Source organism: Sinocyclocheilus anshuiensis, unplaced genomic scaffold (genome assembly GCF_001515605.1).
Source record: "Sinocyclocheilus anshuiensis isolate Anshui unplaced genomic scaffold, SAMN03320099.WGS_v1.1 scaffold50, whole genome shotgun sequence".
Taxonomy (NCBI): domain Eukaryota; kingdom Metazoa; phylum Chordata; class Actinopteri; order Cypriniformes; family Cyprinidae; genus Sinocyclocheilus; species Sinocyclocheilus anshuiensis.
Window position 1 is genome coordinate 2,980,989 of NW_015542382.1, and position 24,574 is coordinate 3,005,562.

The following is a 24,574-nucleotide window of genomic DNA, read 5'->3' on the forward strand; positions in this document are numbered from 1 at the left end:
CCGATGCATTTCCTTCATTTAATTGTATATGTTGGTATTAGTGTTATTATATTATAGTGTTTATTATAGTGTTATAATAGTGGTATTAATATTCAGTGTTTATAATGCTGATACTTGAACAAAATAATTTAAACTGAAACTGACATGGTTTCTAGAGAGCAAAGGTTTTGTGAAAAAAATGGAAGACAAACACAAAGTCTAAAATAAACTGTTAAATGAATTTTATGATCACTAGTGATTGTACGTTATTCTGTGTTGTCATCATCATCATTCAGGTTGGATTTCAGCTTAATGCACTTTTTTTTTTTTTTTTTACAAAGCAGCTAATACTGCCACAACAAAAAGCTAGTGGACTGGATGGAAGCATAGGGCTGTTGGCTTTCAATTTTTTGTCAATATAAGTTCTTTGATAATATTTAGACAAATTATGACTGATGGAACCCCTTCACTACTTATAGGACGTCAGAGGGGGTAAACATGAAACAAGCCTTTCAAACATCAACTGGCAAAATATCTACTATAACAAATATTTGGATTTTACATGTTACTTGCAATATATAAAGTTAGAAGTCTAATTACTTCATATGGGCAACAAACAATAAAGATGCCTTTTTAGCCCCAGGCACTGTATACAAGTATAAACTCGACACAGCAATAAATAATTACTGCAAAACTCCTAAAATACCACAAAAGTGATAGATTAATATATTATACAGAGCAATGAATTGACATCACTGCCTACACAAGACTCTCCTGCCTGATGGAAGTTTATGGGTTATGACATAACCTTGGCCTCACTTCATGAATAACCTACTGCATGCTGTCATAATCAGGTTTTAATGACAATCTTACTGCATGCAGGGAGACCCTTAACCTGATCCCAAAAAATAAAGTTACAGACTGGGTGTAAGAAAGACTGTGACCTCTTAAAAGAGATTAGGTTCTGTAAACTCTTAAAATCCTTTAATTGGGAAAACGCTTGGACACGTGTGGATCAGATACACATACTAATGCTTGACAAGCACTTTGATTTACAGTAATGTACAGAACTCTAGGCCTGTCTTTTCAATCTTAAATTGCAACGCACAAACAACAATATATCCTTTATTGCAGTCAGTTATGTAGGGATTATGTATTTGAAACTACAATGCCAAGACAATCATTTTTACCACAAAAGATGGTTTAACCAATGTGACTAAGACTGGTGGAAAAGGCTTTGTAAATCAATCAACTCTCATATGCATTATTACCCTAACAATCTCACAGTTCAGCAAGACTGCAACTACTGCAGTGAATGTTTACATCTCAGTCAGTTACGCAACTCTAAGCTGCACGTGTCAGGCTTACCTTCTTCAGAGGATCCGCACATCGTGCCTTTGCCAAGCCCCTTTCCCAACACCCTATAAAGAGCTAAACTATTCCTGCATGCTATTTCTGCAGTGGCTGTGTCTGAAGAAAGAAGTGTATGTTGGGGGCTCTGGAAATAACAGGTAGCCCTAAGGATGCAAAAGATCAAGTCCCTTTTCTGTCGCGCTACACCTCCAAAACCGAATTCTTGTCCTACGTGCTGCTCTACCTGGTGAAGATGCCTTTCCCGCCTGTAACAAGACCACGGAGTCTTACCAGCTCGGGCAAAGAGAAACTTTCAGGACCATCACCTGTCATTCTGGTCAAGACCGCGTAAGAGAAAAGTTCTGTGAAGGAACGGCTCAAGAAGTTGAGCAAGGCCACGCCACACAAAAGTAAGCTACCTACCAGTCGAGCCCCATCTGGCTTGAGGATGGAGGGTAAAAGCACTTGGATTACAACAACAAGTCCCGCTGATCCTTTAGGTTCCTCGACCCCAACTTATTCTAAAAGTACTTCTGGCAATAGTACCTCTACAACCAATTTGGCAACAACCTCCTCAGTGAAATCCTCTAGCAAGAAGATGTTTCCTGTCAGCATTTCAGCAACAAACATTCCCACAAACTCTTCTAGTCCACAGGCTTCATCAGGATCAGGCCATGGACTGAATAATGAATCTAACTTCTCTCTCAACTTGACTCCTGAGGCCACCTTGCTCCTGCAGAAACGTAGCCGTGAGAAGCAGCTCCGTGCCATCCGTGGCACCGTAACAGCACCACAGCAGAAAGACCGTCTGCCTGCCAAGCCAGGTTCTCGAGCCAACATCCCACTTGTGAAGATCTCTCTTCTAAACGAGCATCACCGATACGATGACGTGGAATATGAGAAAGATGAACAGAGTGTGGATCAGAGCGTTCTGCTGAAATGTTCTGAATGGTTGCGAGGGGTGGAGAATGCTGCTGGAGCTACAGTCTTGGGTAGAGTGGACAAAATCAGCCAGAAGAGCATTTAACAGATCAGATGCTCCGTGTCCTGTTACTTGTGCTGACTTGAGAAAGGTGGTAGTTTTGAGTAGTGGTCAACTGATATGGGTTCTGCAATGGCTGATGTTGATCCCAGCAACTGAAGAGCTGGGTGCCTTATGGCTGATTATTACTTAAGTTTAATGGCAGAAAATGGGATGTACATATAATTGCAACACCCATTTTAAACAAATTTGAACATCCAATGTTTACATTTCACAATGACAGTGAAAACATAATTTGTTGTCAAGGCTACTGGTATATTTTAAACCTGACTCATAGAAAAATAAATGTCCTGTTAATGGACAGAATTACTGGCTGATGCAGCATAATATGGCACCAACAAAGCCAAGGTCATAGGTTTGATTCCCAGCGAATGCATGAATTAAAAATAAAATGCATTGCTTGAATGCAATTTAAATCCCATTTGCCAAATGCATGATGTCATTAAGTCATTGGCCTGGCTAACATATCAGTCTATCACCATTCTTGTGGTATTTTAGGAGTTCTGGACAGATTCTGCAGTAACTATTTATAAGTGGACAACCATGACTAAATCAGTATTGGATTTTTCACATTTCGGCTATTGGTTCACAATGGAAGGAACATTCACAACTGTTTAGGGTATGATCTGACCTCTAAATTAAACATGTACGATTATCCAGAGTTTAAGTGAAATATGCAACCTTACAATGTTGCGTTTATATTTTTGAATTGTATTGCAAATATTCTCTTGAAAAGAGAGCACACTTTCAATTTTTATGGGGATTCATTGCTGTCTGTAAGAACACATCAAGTCTTAACTCTACAGTCGAAGAGCACACGACTTTGCTGTGTTACTATAAGTGGCTTAAGGGACATGGTTTAGACAGACTTAGCAACTAACAACATCGCTCACTCGTAGCACTTCCTGATCTCATTAACAGAGAGATGCCTTCACTTTTAACCAAACAGCAAACATGATGGAGGGCACGAGTGGTTATGTTTCAATCCCAACTAGACATGATAGGAAGTACAGCTAAGAGTTACGCCAACATTTTCCCTGTTGCAAGCTGCTTTAGATAACATTTACTAAAATACAGTAAAAACAGTAATAGTTTGCAATATTACAATAAAAATATTTTTTACACTATTTTAAAATGCAATTTATTCCTGTGATGGTACAATTCAATAAAATCTTACTGACCCTTGAATGGTAGTCTATGTTAGAATCAAATGTCAAAAGCATGACAACTGTTAAACTGTAAAAGTTAGTTTAAATGCTACAACTATAATTAAAGAAATCATAAAATGTAACTTTTTGGCAAACACACTGACTTGATTATGACTTTGGGGACATTTAACATTTATGGATGTTATCAAGTGACAACAACAAGTAGTCTCGTGATAACATCACATTTATTCTGTAGTTTATTTTCTCTGGCAAAGATTAGAAATTACTATCTGAAGCCAAATGGGCAGTTTTGCATGTATTTTACAAAGATGTACAGAGTCCAATGAGCTAAACATCCCTCCCATTACAACACACGACGCAGAGAGATAATTTGATTAACAAAGTAGTTTGAATGCTGCATAACCTCAAAAATAGGTGTGTATCTCAATCTCCTTTGTGTAAACCAGAAATTTACAAAAGGGAAAAAAACTAAACATCCTCCTCTTAAGTGGAACAAAGCATTCAAACTCAAGCTATTTGCTGGAGGACTCCTGACAACCCTTTCACTTCACTTCTAAGCTACTTAACTTAGCACGGTAGGCCAATTGTATATTTTATATACAATTATTTTATACTGAAATAAAATTACCTAGCTATCATTTACAGATAATTCAGCTTTGAGACTTGGACGTAACATTAAAACAAACAGGATGGATGGTATTTCAGATGGATGAGCTTGATGAGACTCAGCTGAAGAATCATGTGGACAGTCTGAAGCAGCAGCTACAGTTTAACAGAGAGAAAACATCCGTCGCGATTCTAGAGTGAGTTTCAAACGTAAAAAGTCTACTGCTTTGGTTTGTTTCAAACCAGTGATTTCCAACTAGGGGTTTGTAAACCTTTAACAATTGTCATAAAATTGTGAAGAAATTAAAAAATAAATACATAAAAATAATAATTATCTCTTTTTTTTTAAATGCACACTTCATTTTTTTATTTGTATAGATAATATTCATATACAAATGCAAATCATTGTGTATAAAAATCTGAATACATCTGTTCTGAAAATATTAAAATAATATATAGCATTTATATACGTATTTTGATTTGTGAAGTTCCAAGCTTAGTGAAATAAATTAAGTAAATAATAAGTCTACAGATATTTTGTGTGTGTGTGTGTGTGTTAAGTTCTATCCTCCTATTATACATTTATTTCCAGGTTAACTAAATGGATCGAGGAGAAAATGAACGAGGATCCATTTCTGAATCCAGATGTACTGAAGGACAACCCGTGGGTGGAGTCAAGTAAATGTGTTATAATATAGTGCAAGAGCGGTCACTCATCACTATGGCAGCAGGAGTGACTCCACCCACAGTCATGGTTACACTGCCCAACTTTGACTAGGACAGACAAACATGCAAATGTAAATCTGCTTTCTTGTTTACGCTTATCATGCCACGACATTATGAAAAAAAGAAAAAAACTTATTTAGTGAAAACGTATTTATAAAAGTGTAAGACAACTATACAAGAACACAATAAAAAAACAACAAAACAAAGAGGAACCAGTGCTTTTTCTTTTTCACATATTGTAGATTTGTAGGTTTGTTTTTTAACTTTACAGTACAAGGTTCAGAACATTTTTGGTTTTTCATTTATTGATTTAAGGTGGTAAATTAACATGGGCTTCATCCACTTTCTCGCCCATATCACTTTAAAGTAACTCCCGAATGTAAACGTTTCTGCGCACTGCATTGGACACACCTTCATTGAAACGAAACCATACGTCACTGTTACCCACGGCTTTACCGATATGCACCACTCCAGCTCCTTTGCCATCTTCACCTGCAGAAAGTGAGATCAGTTCATTTTTAGCAGAAGACTTGTACTGTGATTTATTGCACAAGAGTATGAAAAGCATCTATATATATATACACACAAACAACAACAACACACCCGTAGTGGTGACCACAGGCTTCTCCTTGGGTACAATGGCTCGACCAAAGAAATCCAATTCAGGCTATAAACATGGAAAGGATAAATAAACAATTTATCACGTGTGAGCACTTCGACCCTGATCCACTATTAACCCAATTAATCTTGGATTATTATGAAGCATAAATCAAGCATATGCAAAGAGAGCCAGTATGAGAATAATCAGATAACATGATGGCACAGAATCACTAAAATGGATAAAGGGGAGAATTTACTAAATACTTCAAAGCAAAAACAAACATTCTCTGGTTTGGCATTTTAAATTAGGTTACAATCAATAATCTATAACTAGCACTATAATTTGTAAATATTACTGCTTTTTTTGGCGCATTTGCAATCAGTTTTTTATTGCATATAATATTTGCAAATTTTTATTTATTTTTTTATTATTTGTAAATATTATCAGCAATAATATAAAACTGATTAGTCATAAAACAGTTTCACACAATGCCAGAATGAAGTTGTGAATCACAGATTCCAGTATTGAATTTGCTATGGTAACATTCAATGGTGGACTGCACTTAAAGAAAATACATTTTAAAAAGGGATTTTTATGAGTATAGGAGGTTTAAGGACAGATGTAAAGGATTTAAGGTGGTTTAATATAGATGCTTTACCCAGCTTTCCACCACAGTCTGTTTAACAATGTTCTCCAGCCTCTGCTGATGGTTCCTGCTTGTTTGTTTCTTCACTTCTGTTTTCTTCTCCTCTGGCACCTTATTAACTGCCTCTGTCTGAACACACAGAACAAATACTTTGCAATCTGCACAATCCTGTTTATGAAACATGATTGTCTACAGCTCTGCATATTATACAGTGCCTATAGAAAGTCTTCATACCCCTTCATTTTTTTCAAATTTTCTTATGTTGCGTTATTGTTAAACTGCTTTAAATTACTTTTCCCCACATACATCTAAACCCCACTCACCATAATGACAAAGCAAAAACCAGATTTATCACAACTTTGCAAATTTATTAAAAAGGAAACACTGAAAAAATGACATTGCACAAGTCTTCATACCCTTAACTCAAAACTTAGTTGAAGCACTTTGACAGTTACAGCCTCATGTCTTTTGGGGAATGATGCAACATCTGCTTTGCACATCTGCATTTGTTTTTGCCATTCTTCTCTTTAGATCATCTCAAGCTCTGTCAGGTTGGCTGGGGACCATCGGTGGACAGCCATTTATAGGGTTCTCCAAAGATGTCTGATTGGTTCCAAGTCCCAGCTCTGGCTGGGCCACTCGAGGACATTCATAGAGTCGTCCCTAAGCCACTGCTGCATTGTCTTGGCTGTGTGCGTAGGGTGATTGTCATGTTGGAAGGTAAACTTTCAGCCCAGTCTGAGGTTCTGAGCACTCTGAACCAGGTTTTCATTAAGGATATCTCTGTATTTAGCTGCATGCAGGTGATATGCGGTGCTTGGTTTCCCTCAGACGTGAATAAGGAATTGAAGTTCATCAGACCAGAGAATCTTTTTTTTTTTTCATAGTCCGAGTTATTTAGGTGTATTTTTGTAAATTCCAATCAGGGTTTCATGTATCTTTACTGAGGAGAAGCTTGAGTTTGGTCACTTTGCCATCAAGCCCAGATTGGTGGAGTGTCGCAGTGATGTTTGTCCTTCTGTAAGTTTCTCCCATCTCCATATAAGATCATGGAGCTCAACCAGAGTGACCATCAATGTCTTGGTCATTTCTCTAACCAAGACCCTTCTCCTTCGATTGATCAGTTTGGCCAGGAGGCTAGATCTAGGAAGAGTCCTGATTGTTTCAAACTTCATCCATTAAGGATTATGGAGGCCAAATGCTCCTGTGAACCTTCAACACAGCAAATTTTTTGTAGTCTTCCCCAGATCTGTCTCAACACAATCCTGTCTCTCAGCTCTGCAGGCCATTCCTTTGACCTCATGGCTTAGCTTTTGCTCTGACATCCATTTCAGCTGTTAAACTTTATATAGACAGGTGTGTGTGCCTTTCCAAATCATGTCCAATCAACTGAATTTGCCACAGGTTAACTCCAGTCGGATTACAGAAACATCTCAAAGATGATTCAGTGAAACTGGAATGCTACTGATCTAAATTTTAAGTGTCAAAGCAAAGGGTATGAAGACATTTTTCAGTGTTTCCTTTTTAAAGGGGTCATATGATGCGATTCAAGTTTTCCTTTCTCTTTGGAGTGTTACAAGCTGTTCGTGAATAGTTTTTGTCGTTTCTCCGATCACAAATGCAGACATGGTTTTATGTTTACGCGGCGCAATGCAACACAAAGCGTAAAAAGACAGTATTTGGAAGAGACAGCTTTGTCTCATCGCGCCAGGACACGGCATCACAGTATGGTAAGGGGCATAACATTTCCGTCACACGCTTGAGGTATTCGGATGTGGTTGCCGCAGGCATCACAATATGGTAAGGGACGTAACATTTTCGTCACACGCTTGAGGAATTCGGCCAATCACAACGCACTGGATAGCTGGTCAATCAGAGCACACCTTGCTTTTCAGACCGATGAGCTTTGTAAAAATCGACACGTTTCAGAAAGGCGGGACATAGAGGAGAAACAATAATGTACAGTATGTGGAAAATAATGTTTTTTTAACCTTAAACCGCATAAACACATTTCATTACACCAAATACACAAAATAATGTTCTTTTTAGCAACATCATATGACCCCTTCAATAAATTTGCAAAGTTGTGATAAATCCGATAAATTTTGCTTTGTCATTATGGTGAGTGGGGTGTAGATTTATGTGGAAAATAAGTAATTTAAAGCAGTAACATTAAGCATAATAATGCTACATAACAAAATGTGAGAAAAATGAAGGGATATTAAGACTTTCTATAGGCACTGTACATTGTATAGTTGCAAGTATACATGACAATACATAAAGGATTTAAATACATGTCTTTCACTGCTGTCTAGTGTCCATACTAGATGAAGTCAAGATACAATTATATTATATAGGTCTGTTAGGCCAACTCCACAAAAAATCAGACTAGTACAACTGTAGTTGAACAAAACAGTAAACATTTCCAAAGTCCTCATGTTGCAGTCCAACTGAAAATGATCAACGTGCATGTAAAAGTATTTCATGTTTACACTACAAATGAGTGGTGAAACAAATGGTGCGGTGTCTATGAGTGGCTATTAGTTAACATTTAAATTATTTTAAAAACACAAAAAAATATTTTAATGACACACAAAAATACAACCATACAAAATAAACAAAAAAAACATACTTGCAAGCAAAGCAACAAACTTTCAGAAAAAAAAACCCTCATATAACAGTTTTAATTCACTTTTTAGGAGTAGCTCAATAAATACATTAATAAATAAGTTGTTGTATAATATATTATATTTTCAAATATTATTTATTATTTATAATATATTTATATATTATGTAAGTGTGCATATTTGTGCACAGGCTGTGTGTGTGAATTTTACCTTGTGTGGGTTTCGTTTCTGTTGGGCTTTCTCCACCCTCCTCATCCTCTCCAGTTCTGTCTCCCTGGCAATCAGCTGCTTCACCTGATAGGTTAACTGTCTCTGGGGAGGTAAACCCGGAAAATGCACCACATCTTCTACATTACTGTGGAAACACACACAGGTCATTTAATGTACAACAAGTCCATGAAAACAGCTAAATATAAATGACAGCACAAACCTTTACATAACATTTTATTATTTAATTTTATTATTGGGCACGACTCCAAAGAGAGCCCAAACAAGGGAATCTAATGAGGAGGGATATAAATGAAGATGAGCTGGTTTAAAGAGTGGAAAGCGGGTGAGCTAAATAATCCGTTTTACTCAGAAGGTGAAACACTCTTCCAGGAATAGAAGTAAATTAAACAATATGTGCAATACACACAAGCAGATGAAAATCCAAAAGCAGGATTAGTTGTGCAGGGTATTCCTGGTCACGTACACAAAGTCATTTCTCTAGGACAGTTGGAGAATGTTCTGTCAAAAAAAATATGGAGCAGTTCACAAGTTTGTGTTTGTTCCCATACAATGTTGTTATTGCTATTTTCACACTAAAATAAAATAGTTCTTCCATTTCTAGAGAACAGGACAGCAATGAAAGGTTGCCAGTGAAAGTTGGATAAAATCCAGATACTTCAATATCTCTGTGCTGCTGATATGCCATTGCATCTCACATGAAAACATCAAAAAAAGACTTCACATTAGTGGTCGACTGATATTTTATTTTTATTTTTTTTACAGCCGATGCCAATATCTTAAGTATTTTTAATAAAGTATTTTTCACAAATAAATAAATATTTAATAAAAAAATAAATTAAAAAGGAAGTAAACTGTAACCAACAGAGCACTCAGTATTCTGGGAAGTTTGTGTGCATTGGGAATCATATTTTTCAAATAAATCCAAGGTAACACTCATTTTACATACAGCACAGTGAAAATGACATGAATATGACAGTGGGCAAATGCATAAAGAGCAGCATAATTTGAAATCACGAATTTAATGTTTAAAGCATTCAATTTGCACGGGCCGAAAGTCACGCAGAGAACACAAGATCATGCAGGTCACATGCACACTTCACAAGATCTCACAACTGGATTCAACTAAGTTTGCAAGTTTTGTGAAATTAAATTTTCATTAGCCATTCAAAGATTTGTTTAAATGATGTAAATGCGTATTTGCTGAATGCTGATGGAAAACGAGAAAGTATTATAATGTTTGCCTTTCTATTACTAATAATATAAAAGCAATCGTTATAATACTTTTTGTATAGGCCTACATTTTAATTCCTTTGTTTAACACCTCTATCGGATTATTAGACAGACTTCTATCTGTATTAAGACAACGGTGAACAATAGGGAGAATGCGAGCACTGTGAGCATAGGCGCTGCCGCTCTCAGCGCCGTCAAAATAAAAGTCCCGCCTCGAACGCATTGGCCAAACAGAAAAACTTATCGGCCAATGCCGATATTTGAAAAAAAAACCCCGCCAAATATCGGCCTTGGCGATATATCAGTCAACCACTACTTCACATATATATGGAAATGCTTGCTGTGTATTGGCAGGATTGTGCAATAAAAATTTGGATTAAATTGACAACATGGTCTGTCAAAATGGCACAATAATTACAAAAGCGAGATGTGATTGTTTCTTCCATTCAGGTCTCCTCTTGGTTTACAATGCTGAACCATTTCTCCTCAATGCAATGAAAATGCAGTTAGCTTTCATTGTCATTCAACATTTGGCATGGGAATTGTACAATCCTCAGTCCGTCTTGTTATTTTCCAGTGGCATGGCTTCAGTGTGGTTACTCAGCACTTGTTGAAGCAGAGCTCGATAAGAGATGGCAGGAAGATACAGGAAGGCATAAACAAGCAGAAGCAGCAACAGGGCGACCAGCAGAGGAATCCCCCAATCAGAGGTGACCAGCGTCTCATCGCACACCTCTATCGGATTATTAGACAGACTTCTATCTGTATTAAGACAACGGTGAACAATAGGGAGAATGCGAGCACTGTGAGCATAGGCGCTGCCGCTCTCAGCGCCGTCAAAATAAAAGTCCCGCCTCGAACGCATTGGCCAAACAGAAAAACTTATCGGCCAATGCCGATATTTGAAAAAAAAACCCCGCCAAATATCGGCCTTGGCGATATATCAGTCAACCACTACTTCACATATATATGGAAATGCTTGCTGTGTATTGGCAGGATTGTGCAATAAAAATTTGGATTAAATTGACAACATGGTCTGTCAAAATGGCACAATAATTACAAAAGCGAGATGTGATTGTTTCTTCCATTCAGGTCTCCTCTTGGTTTACAATGCTGAACCATTTCTCCTCAATGCAATGAAAATGCAGTTAGCTTTCATTGTCATTCAACATTTGGCATGGGAATTGTACAATCCTCAGTCCGTCTTGTTATTTTCCAGTGGCATGGCTTCAGTGTGGTTACTCAGCACTTGTTGAAGCAGAGCTCGATAAGAGATGGCAGGAAGATACAGGAAGGCATAAACAAGCAGAAGCAGCAACAGGGCGACCAGCAGAGGAATCCCCCAATCAGAGGTGACCAGCGTCTCATCGCAGCGGGCCTGCAGGAACGACTGCTGCATGATTCTACCGCACCAATCACTGAGAGAACACAAACACACGCGTATATCAAAAAGAAACTTCAGAAACATGTTATGTGTCTAGATTATATTGCCCTATCTAATCTAGACTAGTAGGGTTAGATTCATTATTAAATATCATTGACAATATACAATTAACCGACGTATTCATTTGGTTCACTCAGTTTGATTCATTTCCAAAAAGCTGTTATTTTGAACTGTCTGTTTCAATGCAAAACACTGATTGTGGGGTCATAACCAAAATTTTTTGACAGAAATCTCTACAGCAAAGAATTAAGTAAATATTACTCTATTACATACTATTACATTTAGTGTATTTTTAGTGAAAACACTACATTTTTTTACTAAAAACAGTAAGAAATGAACAGTAAAGAAATTAATTAGTTTATTCAGAAAGGATGCATTAATTGCATTAAGAATCCTGAAAAAATGCATCATGGTTTCCACAAAAATTTTAAACAACACAATGTCATGTGACACTGAAGACTGGATTAATAGCTGCTGAAAATTCAGCAGGAATTAGGCTAATAAAATTTTTAAATATATCAAAATTGTAATGCTATTTAACTGTAATACTATTTTACAATATTACTATTTTTACTGCATAAATACATGCGGCCTTGGTGATTCCTAAGAGACTTCTTTTAAAAACATTTTTAAAAACCCAAACTTTTTGAACAGTAGTGAATGTACACATCAACAACATTTCATCAGACATTAGCCATATCAGAATCAGCCACTGAACAACCAATTCTGATCAACCATTACTAGACTATGCTAGTCTGTTTTACAGAAATTCAAACTAACAAACATTGCAAAAACTTGAATGCTCAATGAATAAGAGGTAAACATACAGGATGAACAGAGATGCTCTTCTTCTGTTCCAGCTTGAACTCACCGTCTGAAAACCAATCCAATAGCCCAAATTGTTCCCTTGCTTATCTTCTCACTCCTGGTTTTTATCCACCTTTAGCTTTATCAAGCAGACTTTTAAAGGTTCAGCAGCAAGTGCTCCACGCATGACTGTCAAAGCTTGTTTGTGAACATTGTCAGCATCACTTCCATCAATCAGTGTGAGTGGTAGGACACGGTAAGCCACAGACAGGATTGTAGGTCTTTTTATATACTTGAGTGATGAACATGTGCATCCATGCATGAGGCAAGTAACAAAAACCTCCAAGTTCTCATCTGAGAGAATCGCCAAAGTGAAACAGAGGACGGAGAATAATAAAAAAAGGGGAAGAGTAGGGGAGGGAGAGACAATAATCTGGAGACGCAGCCTAATCTCTCATAAATCGTGATGAACAGGTAAACACATACAGAATCTCTCAGCGCTGTGTGTGTTATTGTGTATTCTTGTGATGAAGTCTGAGTTGCATAACAGAACAATATGTCTGTAGATCAGGGTAATGTTGTTTGTGTATGTGCATGTACTCACGGCTCCAGAACATAAGTGTACTGTCCCTCTGGTGTGCGGTCCTGTCTATAGGTCAGGTTATAGTTGATCATGGTGTCAATCAAATCATAGAGCTGCTGCTTCTCCCTAGTGCTGTAAAGCTGAGGGTTGACCTGTAAGAAACACATCACGATTCACCAAGGCTGCATTTATTTGTTAAAAAAAAATACAGTAAAAATGGTAATATTGTGAAATTTTATTTCATTTTAAAATAACCTTTTTCTGTTTTAATATATTTTAAAATGTAATTTATTCCTGTGATGGCAAAGCTGAATTTTCAGCATCATTACTCCAGTCTTCAGTGTCACATGATCCTTCAGAAATCATTCTAATATGCTGTGATTTGATGCTCAAGAAACATTTCTTAAAGGGGTCATATGATGTTGCTAAAAATAACATTATTTTGTGTATTTGGTGTAATGAAATGTGTTCATGCAGTATAAGGTTCAAAAAACACATTATTTTCCACATACTGTACATTATTGTTTCTCCTCTATGCCCCGCCTTTCTGAAACGCGTCGATTTTTACAAAGCTCATCGTTCTGAAAAGCGAGGTGTGCTGTGATTGGCCAGCTATCCAGTGCGTTGTGATTGGCCGGATACCTCAAGCGTGTGATGGAAATGTTACGCCCCTTACCATACTGTGATGCCGTGTCCCGGCACGACCAGACAAAACCAATAAAACCCATTATAAACGAGGCATTTGTTGCATCCAGTGGGGACATAATTACGGATTATAATGACTTACTTAACTTTTATAAAGAATATCTCTTTGGATTTGAGACTTTAGTCTTTGCAACTTTACAGATCTTCTTTATGCACCAAGAGCTTGTAACACTCCAAAGAGAAAGGAAAAATTGAAATCGCATCATGCGACCTCTTTAATATTATAAGTGTTGAAAACAGTTGTGCTGCTTAATATTTTTGTGGAAACGGTGATACATTTTTTTTCAGAACTCATTCAGTTTGATTCATTTCCAAAAAGTTCTTATTTTGAACTGTCTGTTTCAATGAATAAGTGCAAAACACTGATTCTGGGGTCATCACCTAAAAAAATGTTGACCGAAATCTCTACAGCAAAGAATTAAGTAAACATTACACTTGGTTAAATACTGTTGCCTTTAGTGTATTTTATATTGCAATATGCTTATAAATAAATGTGCTCATTTAGTGAAAACACTCAATTTTTAATTAGGCTCTGATGAATAGAAAGTTTAAAAGAACAGCATTTTTGTAACATTATAAATGTCTTTGTCACTTTTAGTCAATTTCATGTGTCCTTGCTGAATTTATTTTATTATTTGTTTGTTTGTTTTTCCAAAAAGAAAATAAAAACATCTGACTCCAAACTTTTGAACAGCTGAGTATCTTACAAGGAAGCATCATTATAATAAACATAGAAAAGTATACTTCCTGGTATACTAAGTATACTTCCTGTTGTGTGAACAAGTGTTCACTACTGTGATGCTAAGTAGGCAGCACACTAGGGTTTACAACAAATTTTGTTATTTTTACCTTGTTTGCACACACACTGAAAACGATTTTTGTTAAAACAATTTTACCTCAGAAATTGCTACTAAATTTCACAAAGAATTACAAAGAAACGGCAAGTAACACAGACGAGAAATTTTGAAATAGAAATAGTATTTTCTTGTAAAACATTCTCCAATAGTCTGTTTTATTTACAACTTTGAAAAATAATTTTTTACACTGCAGTCACTCTGCACTTTTTGCACGATGCAATTTATAAAATATATATATTAAAATAAAAGCAGTCTGTATTGGATTCAGTGTGTGGCTAGCCACCGTCTTGTTCTTTTACACTGCAGACTGTAAAATCACTCACCGGCCGCAGTTTGGGGGAGATGAGCTCCAGGAGAAGGCTGAGGATGTCCAAACAGAGACTGCTCATAGAAATTCGGCTCTGTACAGCGGGTGGCATGTCATTCAACATGGCAAGCAGGGCATTCTTGGTGTGCTGACTTTTGGTGAAAGCCTAGAAATGAATTTATATAAATTTATATGACATTTATTACCACTTTCAATTTACAATAAAAATGATAAATGTTAAGAGTTTATTATCATTATATAAAGATGTCATCCTATCTGATATCAGCAAACCCAGACACACAAATATCTGAATGTGCTTAAAAATTGGCCCATTTTTTTCTTTTTTACTTTCTTTCCTTCTTAGAACATTTGAGTTGACTGACTGTCTTTAAAGGGCACGACTTTGGTATATGATAGAAACTTGCAAAATGGCTCAAGTTAACAATTTAACTGCTGCAATTGACTGTAGCGTCTTTAACTTTTCAAATAAAGGAGCCTATTCATATTTGCTGCCATATCAAAATTGGTATTGAAAACTGCTAAACTGCTGCCAACACCAATCATGGTACATATGATATGCAATTCGTTTTAGCATGGCAATAAAGAGGACTTTCAAGGACTTTTCAAGCACTACTTTTTTGGTTTTCAAGGACTACAATCAGAAATGTAATTTATCTAACAAATTATATTTTAAATTCTACAAATGGTAAATAGCTAAATATACTAATAAAACAAAAGGGTACAAATAAAGCAGATGTAAAGTATGCAATGACTGTGGCGACTTTAACAAAGTGGAACATTAACAAAGCTAATAACTTGAAGTGCATAGAAGAGCATGTGCAAAGAAGTCATAAATGTCTTACAAACGTTTATAAAAAGAAGCATAAAACAAACATTCAATTTGTAAAATCATTGTAAAGCATAACATTTTTTGTAAAGCACTGTAACTAGTTACAAAGTAATTTCAGGATTCTCTGATGAATGGAAAGTTCAAAAGAAATGTCTTCACTGTAACGTTTCATCAGTTTTAATGAATCCATGCTGAATATAGTATTAAATTTGTTAAAAAGAAAAAAAGACCTAAATGACCCCAAACTTTTAAATGTTAATGTATGTGGAAAAACAGATGCTCAATGGCATAACACCAGTCATAGTCAAAGGAGACACATGAGGGCTTTGTTTTGAGGTTTTATGGTCAAGTGTGTAACTGGGACAGAGTGCTTTCATTTAATGAAAGGTAGAAGGGGAACGACAGGACATTAGGGTATTAAGGATAAGGGCGGATAGACAGCATGTGCTCTCGCTGTCTATTGAATTCTTTCACCTCGTAGTGACTGTGTGGATAATTGATGCGTGGGACCGAGTTTGCAGCATATAGTTGGTGGAAGGCAGCGGGCAGGAAAGGGAAGTAGCGCATAAGCGAATAGTTCTGTCCGTGTAACACACACTCATTCAACATGTCAGAGAAACACAACCAGTCAAGGCCTGCGCACACACCCAACATCCCTGGGTCCTTCAGCTTCATGCTGAGGAAGTTATCATACAGGCCCTATGGAAGAGAGAATGTGAATCATTTTGGCTGAAACCACTCTTTTACATAGATTTTACAAGATATTCAAAGAAAGAAAGAACTTTTCAAATTAAAAAAATTGCAAAAAGAATTTTGTGAGGTTTTAAATAACAAAACATACATAGTTGTCAACTCAAAATTACACTTTCTCGTTGTCAAACATTATAGAAACATGACCATATTTATTTGTGATAAACTCCTTTGACATTTTGCTTTCTTAAGCAAAGAAATTCAAGCATTTTCCCCCGGTTTCACAGACAAGGCTTTAAAGGGTTAGTTCACCCAAAACTGAAAATTAGCCCATAAATTACTCACCCTCAAGTCATCCTAGGTTTATATGACTTTCTTCATTCAGATGAATCCTGTCGGAGTTATATTAAAAATTGTCATTGATCTTTCAAGCTGTTTAATGCCACCCAGCGGGTGTTGCATGCATCAGTCCAAAAGAAGTTAAATAAAAAGCGCCCATCCATAAAAATAAAAAAAAAGTGTCTCACACGGCTCCGGGGGGTGAACAAAGGCCTCCTGTAGTGAATCGATGCTTTTTTTTTGTAAGAAAAATATCCATATTCAAAACGTAATAATCACTTTAATGTAGCTTGCGCCAACAGTTGTACACGGAAGCAGCTCCGGAAGAATGACGTAAGATGCCGGAGTTGCGCATGCGCTGGTGAGTCTCATAAAGACCAACGTTTGTTAACAGGAGCAAAGGAAGCAAAGTTTCCTTACTTTAGCAAAGGAAAACCAGTCTCCTCTTGGCTTATATCGAAATCCTCCGACATTCTTCTTTACAAATCCTCATTTTGTACTTCTAATAAGTGACCGGTGTTTTGTTTTGATCTCTCCCCTGCACTTCAGCATGCGTCACTTCTGAGCGGCACATGCGCAAAGTCGACCTCATACGTCATCCGCCCGGAACTGCTTCCCTTTACAACAGTGAGCGCAAGCTACATTAAAGTGATTATTACGTTTTGAATATGGTTATTTTTCTTACAAAAACGCATCGATTCGCAACAGGAGGCCTTTGTTCACCCCCCGGAGCCGTGTGAGACACTTTTTTTTATGGATGGGCACTTTTTATTTATTTTCTTTTGGACTGATGCATGCAACAGCCGCTGAGTGGCATTAAACAGCTTGAAAGATCAAAGACAATTTTTTTATATAACTCCGACTGGATTCGTCTGAAAGAAGAAAGTCATATAAACCTAGGATGACTTGAGGGCGAGTAATTTATGGGCTAATTTTCATTTTTGGGTGAACTAACCCTTTAAGCCTAGTCCTAGACTAAAATGTAAATCTGAGCTGTTTCAACTGAAAGAAACTTGCACTGACTGATCTTAAAACATGTCAGTGCATTTGTTTTGTTTTAAGATGAACACCAGTAATGCTTTTTTCTATGGCATGTTTATAAAAATTACTTAAAATGTCCTAACTGAACTATGGCTTAATCCTGGTTTAGGCTAAGCCCTGTCTATGAAAAAATAAAGTGTGATTTATGTGTCTGAATGCTTTTTGAGGGCACAATTCAAGTTTTTAGTACTCTTTCTCCAATGAAGCCCAAAGTAGAGCATATCTATCATTACCTGAGTGAGTTTCTCATGCTCTCCATTAGATGAGACCAAATGTAAGATGTGCTGAATCCTTTGTGCGCCATCTTTAGGTCCCGCCTCATCAAAACCACCAAAAGGATCTCCACCAATCCGCTTCCTAAATCACCACAATATCAAACAATTACAGAGGTCATAAACTGAAGGATGCAGTAATTAGTGACACAATCTGATAAAACATAAAATTTAAAAACACCAGCTGACACTGGTTGACCCCCAACTTAATTCTTTAGTTTCTCTTTTAATGTTTAATATGAATGGAATGGAAACATTTTCATACTGTATCCCAAAAATCAGACATAAATAAAGAAAATAAAGAAAATAACATACAAAATACATACTATTTGTGATAAAGAAAATAGAAAAATCCAGTTTTAGGATTTACTATGCACCTTTTTTTAAATTGGGAAATAAATGAAAAAAGAATCTAATCTGCATAAAGGTGGTATAATAAATATGAACGTGTTATGTAAACATTTACAATTTAAATAATGTATTTTTTTTTTTTGCACTTGTTAAATGAGATTTTTTAAATTGAGAATTACACTTAAATATTGTCCTGTGCTATGACAAGTGAATTTTTAAAAACACACATACATATATATATATATATATATATATATATATATATACCATTACAAATTTTACAATACCCTTTAAGCCTAGTCCTAGACTAAAATGTAAATCTGAGCTGTTTCAACTGAAAGAAACTTGCACTGACTGATCTTAAAACATGTCAGTGCATTTGTTTTGTTTTAAGATGAACACCAGTAATGCTTTTTTCTATGGCATGTTTATAAAAATTACTTAAAATGTCCTAACTGAACTATGGCTTAATCCTGGTTTAGGCTAAGCCCTGTCTATGAAAAAATAAAGTGTGATTTATGTGTCTGAATGCTTTTTGAGGGCACAATTCAAGTTTTTAGTACTCTTTCTCCAATGAAGCCCAAAGTAGAGCATATCTATCATTACCTGAGTGAGTTTCTCATGCTCTCCATTAGATGAGACCAAATGTAAGATGTGCTGAATCCTTTGTGCGCCATCTTTAGGTCCCGCCTCATCAAAACCACCAAAAGGATCTCCACCAATCCGCTTCCTAAATCACCACAATATCAAACAATTACAGAGGTCATAAACTGAAGGATGCAGTAATTAGTGACACAATCTGATAAAACATAAAATTTAAAAACACCAGCTGACACTGGTTGACCCCCAACTTAATTCTTTAGTTTCTCTTTTAATGTTTAATATGAATGGAATGGAAACATTTTCATACTGTATCCCAAAAATCAGACATAAATAAAGAAAATAAAGAAAATAACATACAAAATACATACTATTTGTGATAAAGAAAATAGAAAAATCCAGTTTTAGGATTTACTATGCACCTTTTTTTAAATTGGGAAATAAATGAAAAAAGAATCTAATCTGCATAAAGGTGGTATAATAAATATGAACGTGTTATGTAAACATTTACAATTTAAATAATGTATTTTTTTTTTTTGCACTTGTTAAATGAGATTTTTTAAATTGAGAATTACACTTAAATATTGTCCTGTGCTATGACAAGTGAATTTTTAAAAACACACATACATATATATATATATATATATATATATATATATACACCATTACAAATTTTACAATTAATCCATGTAGTTTTTTCATCAATACGAGGTCAATCAATGTTTTCAATCAATTCATTCAAAGATTTAAAAGGGAGGGCTGTGTGAAAATAGCATGTCCTTGAGTTTGGCATATTTTGTTTTGCAGTACCTTTTCAGTCGAGGAAGCTGAAAGATTTCCTGCCAAACTGAGAAAAGTCCCTTGTTTTGGTCTTTCAATCCCACGGAGACTGAATTGACACTGCGCTGATCCAAGTGCTTCTGTCCACGACTGTGTAAAAACTGCACACAAAAAACATTAGCAAACCCATATTTGAACCAATTAGCATAAGCAAACCCAAATTTGAATTCTGGCATGTTTTTAGCACACATCTCTCTCACCTGTAATGTGTTGATGCAAGCACGGATGTCATTGTCAGTTTTCTCACACAAGGCCATTAGAGTGCCAGTATCTGCTTTCATACCCTGCCGCCTTGTGATCTGCAAACAGAAACAACAGCATGCATGGGTCCACTTTCATGCATGCATTTACAAAATCATATTGTAGATATGCGAGTGTATGTGCATGTCACCTCTGCTAGTCTTTGAGCTAAGCGGGAGGGCAGAGTCTGGGGAAAGGCCAATAGGAAAGCTTGCTGTCTCAGCGGCCTCAGAGCTGGAACATACCTGACAAGAGCATGGGTAAATACTAAATAGTAAATAGGTTACATTTTTTCCTTTCATCAAAATAACCCTTTCACATAAAAATACAGCATTTTTTGTATTGATCTTCCAGTCGTAGTTTAAATTATGAAGGTGATGCATAACAAAAATCTACATTTGTTGGACATTATTTGTATGTTTTCTGAAAGTTAAACAGTTCACTGGAAAAATATTTCAAATATTTCAAATATTACCAAATATTTCAAACATACCAAAATGTTGACTTAAGCCACTTAAACATAGGACTTACAGGTCATTGCAGATGCAGATGATTGGTCTAAGAAGCACAGATTGCTTCTTCTTTTTCTTTTTCAAGGCATTAACACCTGACTCCTCTCCTTCTCTGCTATCCTTCCGGTTCAACGTCGCTAATAAGATATTAATGGCAGCCTGAGCCAATAAGAAAAAAAAAGTCAGAAGCAGCTACTATTAGACAGGCCAATGAATTAAAAGTAAACAATAAAACTGAAAGCAGGTCTTACAGCAGGAGCTCCATCAATTTCATCTATAATAAGGCAGTTGGGCTTTTCATTGGCTCCCAGGACTGACTTCATCTGTGTTGCGGTATCAATACGTTTCTGGAAGAGCTCTGCACTGCGGTCATTGCTAAGAAGAGAATAGCGCTATCAGCTTGTGAGTGTCAACATTTATATGTGGATACTTCTACATCAAGATTCATTACAATAGGGCTTGCATCCTCTTACCTAGCGTTGATTTCTACTACATTGTAACCAGCATGCTTTGCGATAATGTGTGCTAGCGTGGTTTTCCCCAGTCCAGGAGGACCTGATAACAGTGCCACCTGTGTAGTATGACACACACAGTTAAACAACTTACGTATAACATGGTAAAAATAAGAATTACACACCTCTTGGCATTACATTCACTACTTCTCTGATGGTGAAACCATGTCTCATGCAGCTTATGTTCATATTTTACAATGAAAATCACCTATTCACTGTCAAACGTCAAATCAAATAATTACCTAAACTTCAAAATGTAAAATACTTATCTAAATATGAATTTTAAGAATTTGCATATTTATTAGCTTATAAATCTATAAAAAATGTAATATAAAAATGTATAAATATATTTTGTATTTTAATATATAAACATAACACTACATAATTAAAAAAAAAAAAAAAACATTAAATATAAAACTTCTAAATAATTCCAAATGTAAACCTCAAGTACAAATAGAAAAAGCTTCATTTATACAAATCTAAACCTAATATAAATTTAATAAATCTGTTGTGACTGCTTAGTTTTACTCGCCTTAAATTTAGGTCTTTTGTACTGGTCGAGCTCAGCCTCTAGTATCTCTTCTGTCATTTCGGACTTGGTTTTGAAACGCTGGGACTTGTTCTGGTTTTGAGCATTTGTGAAATTCGATCTGATGTCTGCAGGGGCCGAACGGGGTTTCCTCTCTCACCCGAAGACCACAGTGTCCCAGAGTTTCAGCCACTTCAGCAGACAGCGATTAGTAAACTACAGAGACAAATGTAAACAATGAAAATTCATGCCAATATCCTTTATCTTCAATTACAGAGGTTAGTTTTCAAATGAACATCGTGTCTATGACTCACATCATCACTGAGTAGATCAGTGTAGTGCTGTGGCGAGAACTGATCCACCCACAGCCGCGAGGACGAGCCTTCATCTTCCCCACTATCACCATCCACACCAGAGTCTGTCTGCTCTTCTGCAAGAAGCTCTGCATCTATACCACTAAAACGCCATTTAGAGTAAAAGGAATAGCTCAGCCAAATATGAAGATTTGCTGAAAATGTACTCACCCTCAGGCCATCCAAGATGTAGATGAGTTTTTTTATTGGACCAGATTTGTAGAAATGGCCTGAGGCTGAGTGACTGATACAATACAAACAAAAATGTCACCTATTCATGAGCTCTGTCAATCTTTGGGACTCCTCCACCACTTGCCGATGGCGCTGAAAAAACAAAACCAATTCAGACAGATTTCCTCCAAATCATTAATTTTGTTTTGTTTTTTTTGCATGTGCACACATATTCTTACTCTCTCTGCAATTTGTTCTTTCAACACTTCTACGGGAACCGCTAACAGTCCTAGCCCATTCAGCGAGTTGCGGAAGGCTCTAGGCTCCGGTGCCTGAGAATAAGGTTTAGAAAAATCAATAAATAAACTTCACACATTGTATTCCAGCAAGCTGTAAAGTAGGGCTGTGCAAATAATCGAATGCGATTTTCATGCTCATCTCGTCAGTAAAGCCGGTTCTGTGATTAGTAGTAAATCTCCAGCACGTGCTTTCAGATGGAGCGGCATTTACTACACAGAGCCGTAGTTCACTGACAAGCTACACAAAATCACGTTCATAATCGGCAATGAATCACCTGCGATTTTGAACGTGATTTTGCGTAGCTTGTCAGTAAACTATGGCTCCTGTAAAGTAAAATTGCTTGTGGGGTCCAAAACCTTCTCCTTATCCTCTTTCTTGTTAAGGTAGACTCTGTTTCCCATGGAGTCTGTGACAGTTATGTAATCTCCGATTGCAGGGGGCCGGTTCTGGGCATGGCGTCTTGCTGCAGTACCCCGCTTCGGTGACCCCTGCAATGCAGCCAGTCCACTAATATCTAACACACTGGTTGTTATTTTTGTGGCTGCTGGTCTATCTGGACTCAGAGACAGAGAAAATCCAGGCCTGTAAAAAGATTTAAAAAAAACATTAAAAAAAAACATACTTTAACACTCAACAATCAATGACTGTAATGTTATAATGTGAAACAGTACAGTTTAACTGTGATGTGCATAAACTTTTACCCATCTCTTGCTGGTCTGTCGTAAACCTCTGGGGAAGATGGAGGGGTGATGTCATCACCATTTTCAACACCAAACTCCAGCTTTTTTGCCACATCTTGTCTCCTTTTCTTAGATTTAGGAGCTTTAAGAAACCGCAAAACTCATTAGACACTGCATTACATTTTACACACTAATTTCACAAAGTTGAAGTGTAAGCTACCGTTCAAATGTTTGGGGTAAGATTTTTTGTTTTTAAGAAATTAATACTTTAATCCAGCAATGTAGTTAGAATAAAAAGCAAAAAAGTTAAAATAAAAACATATAATATTACCAAAAAAATGCTAAAATAAAAAAATTAATCCTGTTCTTTTGAAATTTCTATTCATCATAGAATCCTGAAAAAGACGTCTCATGGTTTCCACAAAAATATTATGCAGCACAACTGTTTTCAACATTGATATAATAATAAATGTTAGGCCTACTTAAGCCCCAAATCAGCATACTGGAATGATTTCTGAAGGATCATGTGACATTGAAGACTGGAGTAATTCAGCTTCAAAATGGCTGAAAAACTCAATTCGCTAGGCGCATCAAGAGGGCGCATCGAGCAAAATATTACTAATGCACGTTTATTCAAAGCATAATCTGTGAAAAAAAGTGCATAATGTTTAAAATAATGTTTATAAACCAATTAATGATTTCTGAAGGATCATGTGACATTGAAGACTGGAGTAATTCAGCTTTGCCATCACATTAATAAATTACAAAAGTTATTTAAAATTGTAATAATATGTTCACAATAGTACTGTTTTTATTGTATTTTTGATCAATTAAATGCAGTCTTGGTGAGCATACAAAACTTTCAAAACCAAGAAAAAAATCTTACTGACATCAAACTTTTGAACGATAGTGTAGCTCTGAATTATTGTTTTATTACATGAAAATTCAATGTAATGCACTTACTCAGAGATTCCTCCTCCTCACATCCTGGAGGTGAGATGCTCTCAGGACACTGTTTATTTACTGATTTTCTCAATGGCACATCACCGGACACAATGGCTTCCTCAAACGTCTGTGGAATCGGCTTCTTATTGCAGAACTCAGACACTTTTGCACTTGAAGGACGTTCACCTACACACATTAAAGAAACATTCATACGTTCAAAATTAACAAACATTTTTAACTTTTAATTATGTCAAGTTATTATTAAAAATTAAATGACAATATAGCTCATTGCTTAAAATATAAAATAATAATTGAATAATAATTTTTCAACAATGTTTGGTAAATTCACATTTATATTTACTTACACACACACATAAGTAAATAGTACAAAAAAATAAATAAAATATATATATATATATATATATATATATATATA

The 24,574-nt window shown here is 36.1% G+C and overlaps 2 protein-coding genes across 3 annotated transcripts in view; one reads left to right on the plus strand and one right to left on the minus strand.

The window, feature by feature from the left end:
• The first annotated feature begins 3,495 nt into the window (after nt 1-3,495).
• Nucleotides 3,496-5,085, plus strand: LOC107692657 (guanine nucleotide-binding protein G(I)/G(S)/G(O) subunit gamma-13-like). Of its 2 annotated transcripts, XM_016491821.1 has the most exons (3): nt 3,496-4,118; nt 4,249-4,346; nt 4,742-5,085. In XM_016491821.1, exons 2-3 carry the CDS (start codon nt 4,249-4,251, stop codon nt 4,845-4,847), a joined length of 204 nt encoding a protein of 67 aa, XP_016347307.1. In that variant the 5' UTR covers nt 3,496-4,118; the 3' UTR covers nt 4,848-5,085. The 2 variants fall into 2 exon arrangements, with proteins under 2 accessions (XP_016347307.1, XP_016347306.1); XM_016491820.1 differs by having other exon boundaries at nt 3,496-4,346.
• The window catches only part of LOC107692658 (chromosome transmission fidelity protein 18 homolog), a 23,408-nt gene continuing 3,916 nt past the window's right edge, over nt 5,083-24,574 (minus strand). Inside the window, 21 exon segments of the mRNA XM_016491822.1 lie at nt 5,083-5,367; nt 5,479-5,542; nt 6,135-6,251; nt 8,960-9,104; nt 13,066-13,196; nt 14,930-15,079; nt 16,238-16,462; nt 19,063-19,186; nt 19,867-19,997; nt 20,097-20,195; nt 20,288-20,381; nt 20,668-20,807; nt 20,900-21,023; nt 21,122-21,219; nt 21,693-21,905; nt 22,004-22,145; nt 22,314-22,366; nt 22,453-22,545; nt 22,870-23,095; nt 23,215-23,335; nt 24,157-24,324. Coding sequence (XP_016347308.1) covers nt 5,237-5,367; nt 5,479-5,542; nt 6,135-6,251; nt 8,960-9,104; nt 13,066-13,196; nt 14,930-15,079; nt 16,238-16,462; nt 19,063-19,186; nt 19,867-19,997; nt 20,097-20,195; nt 20,288-20,381; nt 20,668-20,807; nt 20,900-21,023; nt 21,122-21,219; nt 21,693-21,905; nt 22,004-22,145; nt 22,314-22,366; nt 22,453-22,545; nt 22,870-23,095; nt 23,215-23,335; nt 24,157-24,324 — 2,789 coding nt within the window. The 3' untranslated portion in view covers nt 5,083-5,236.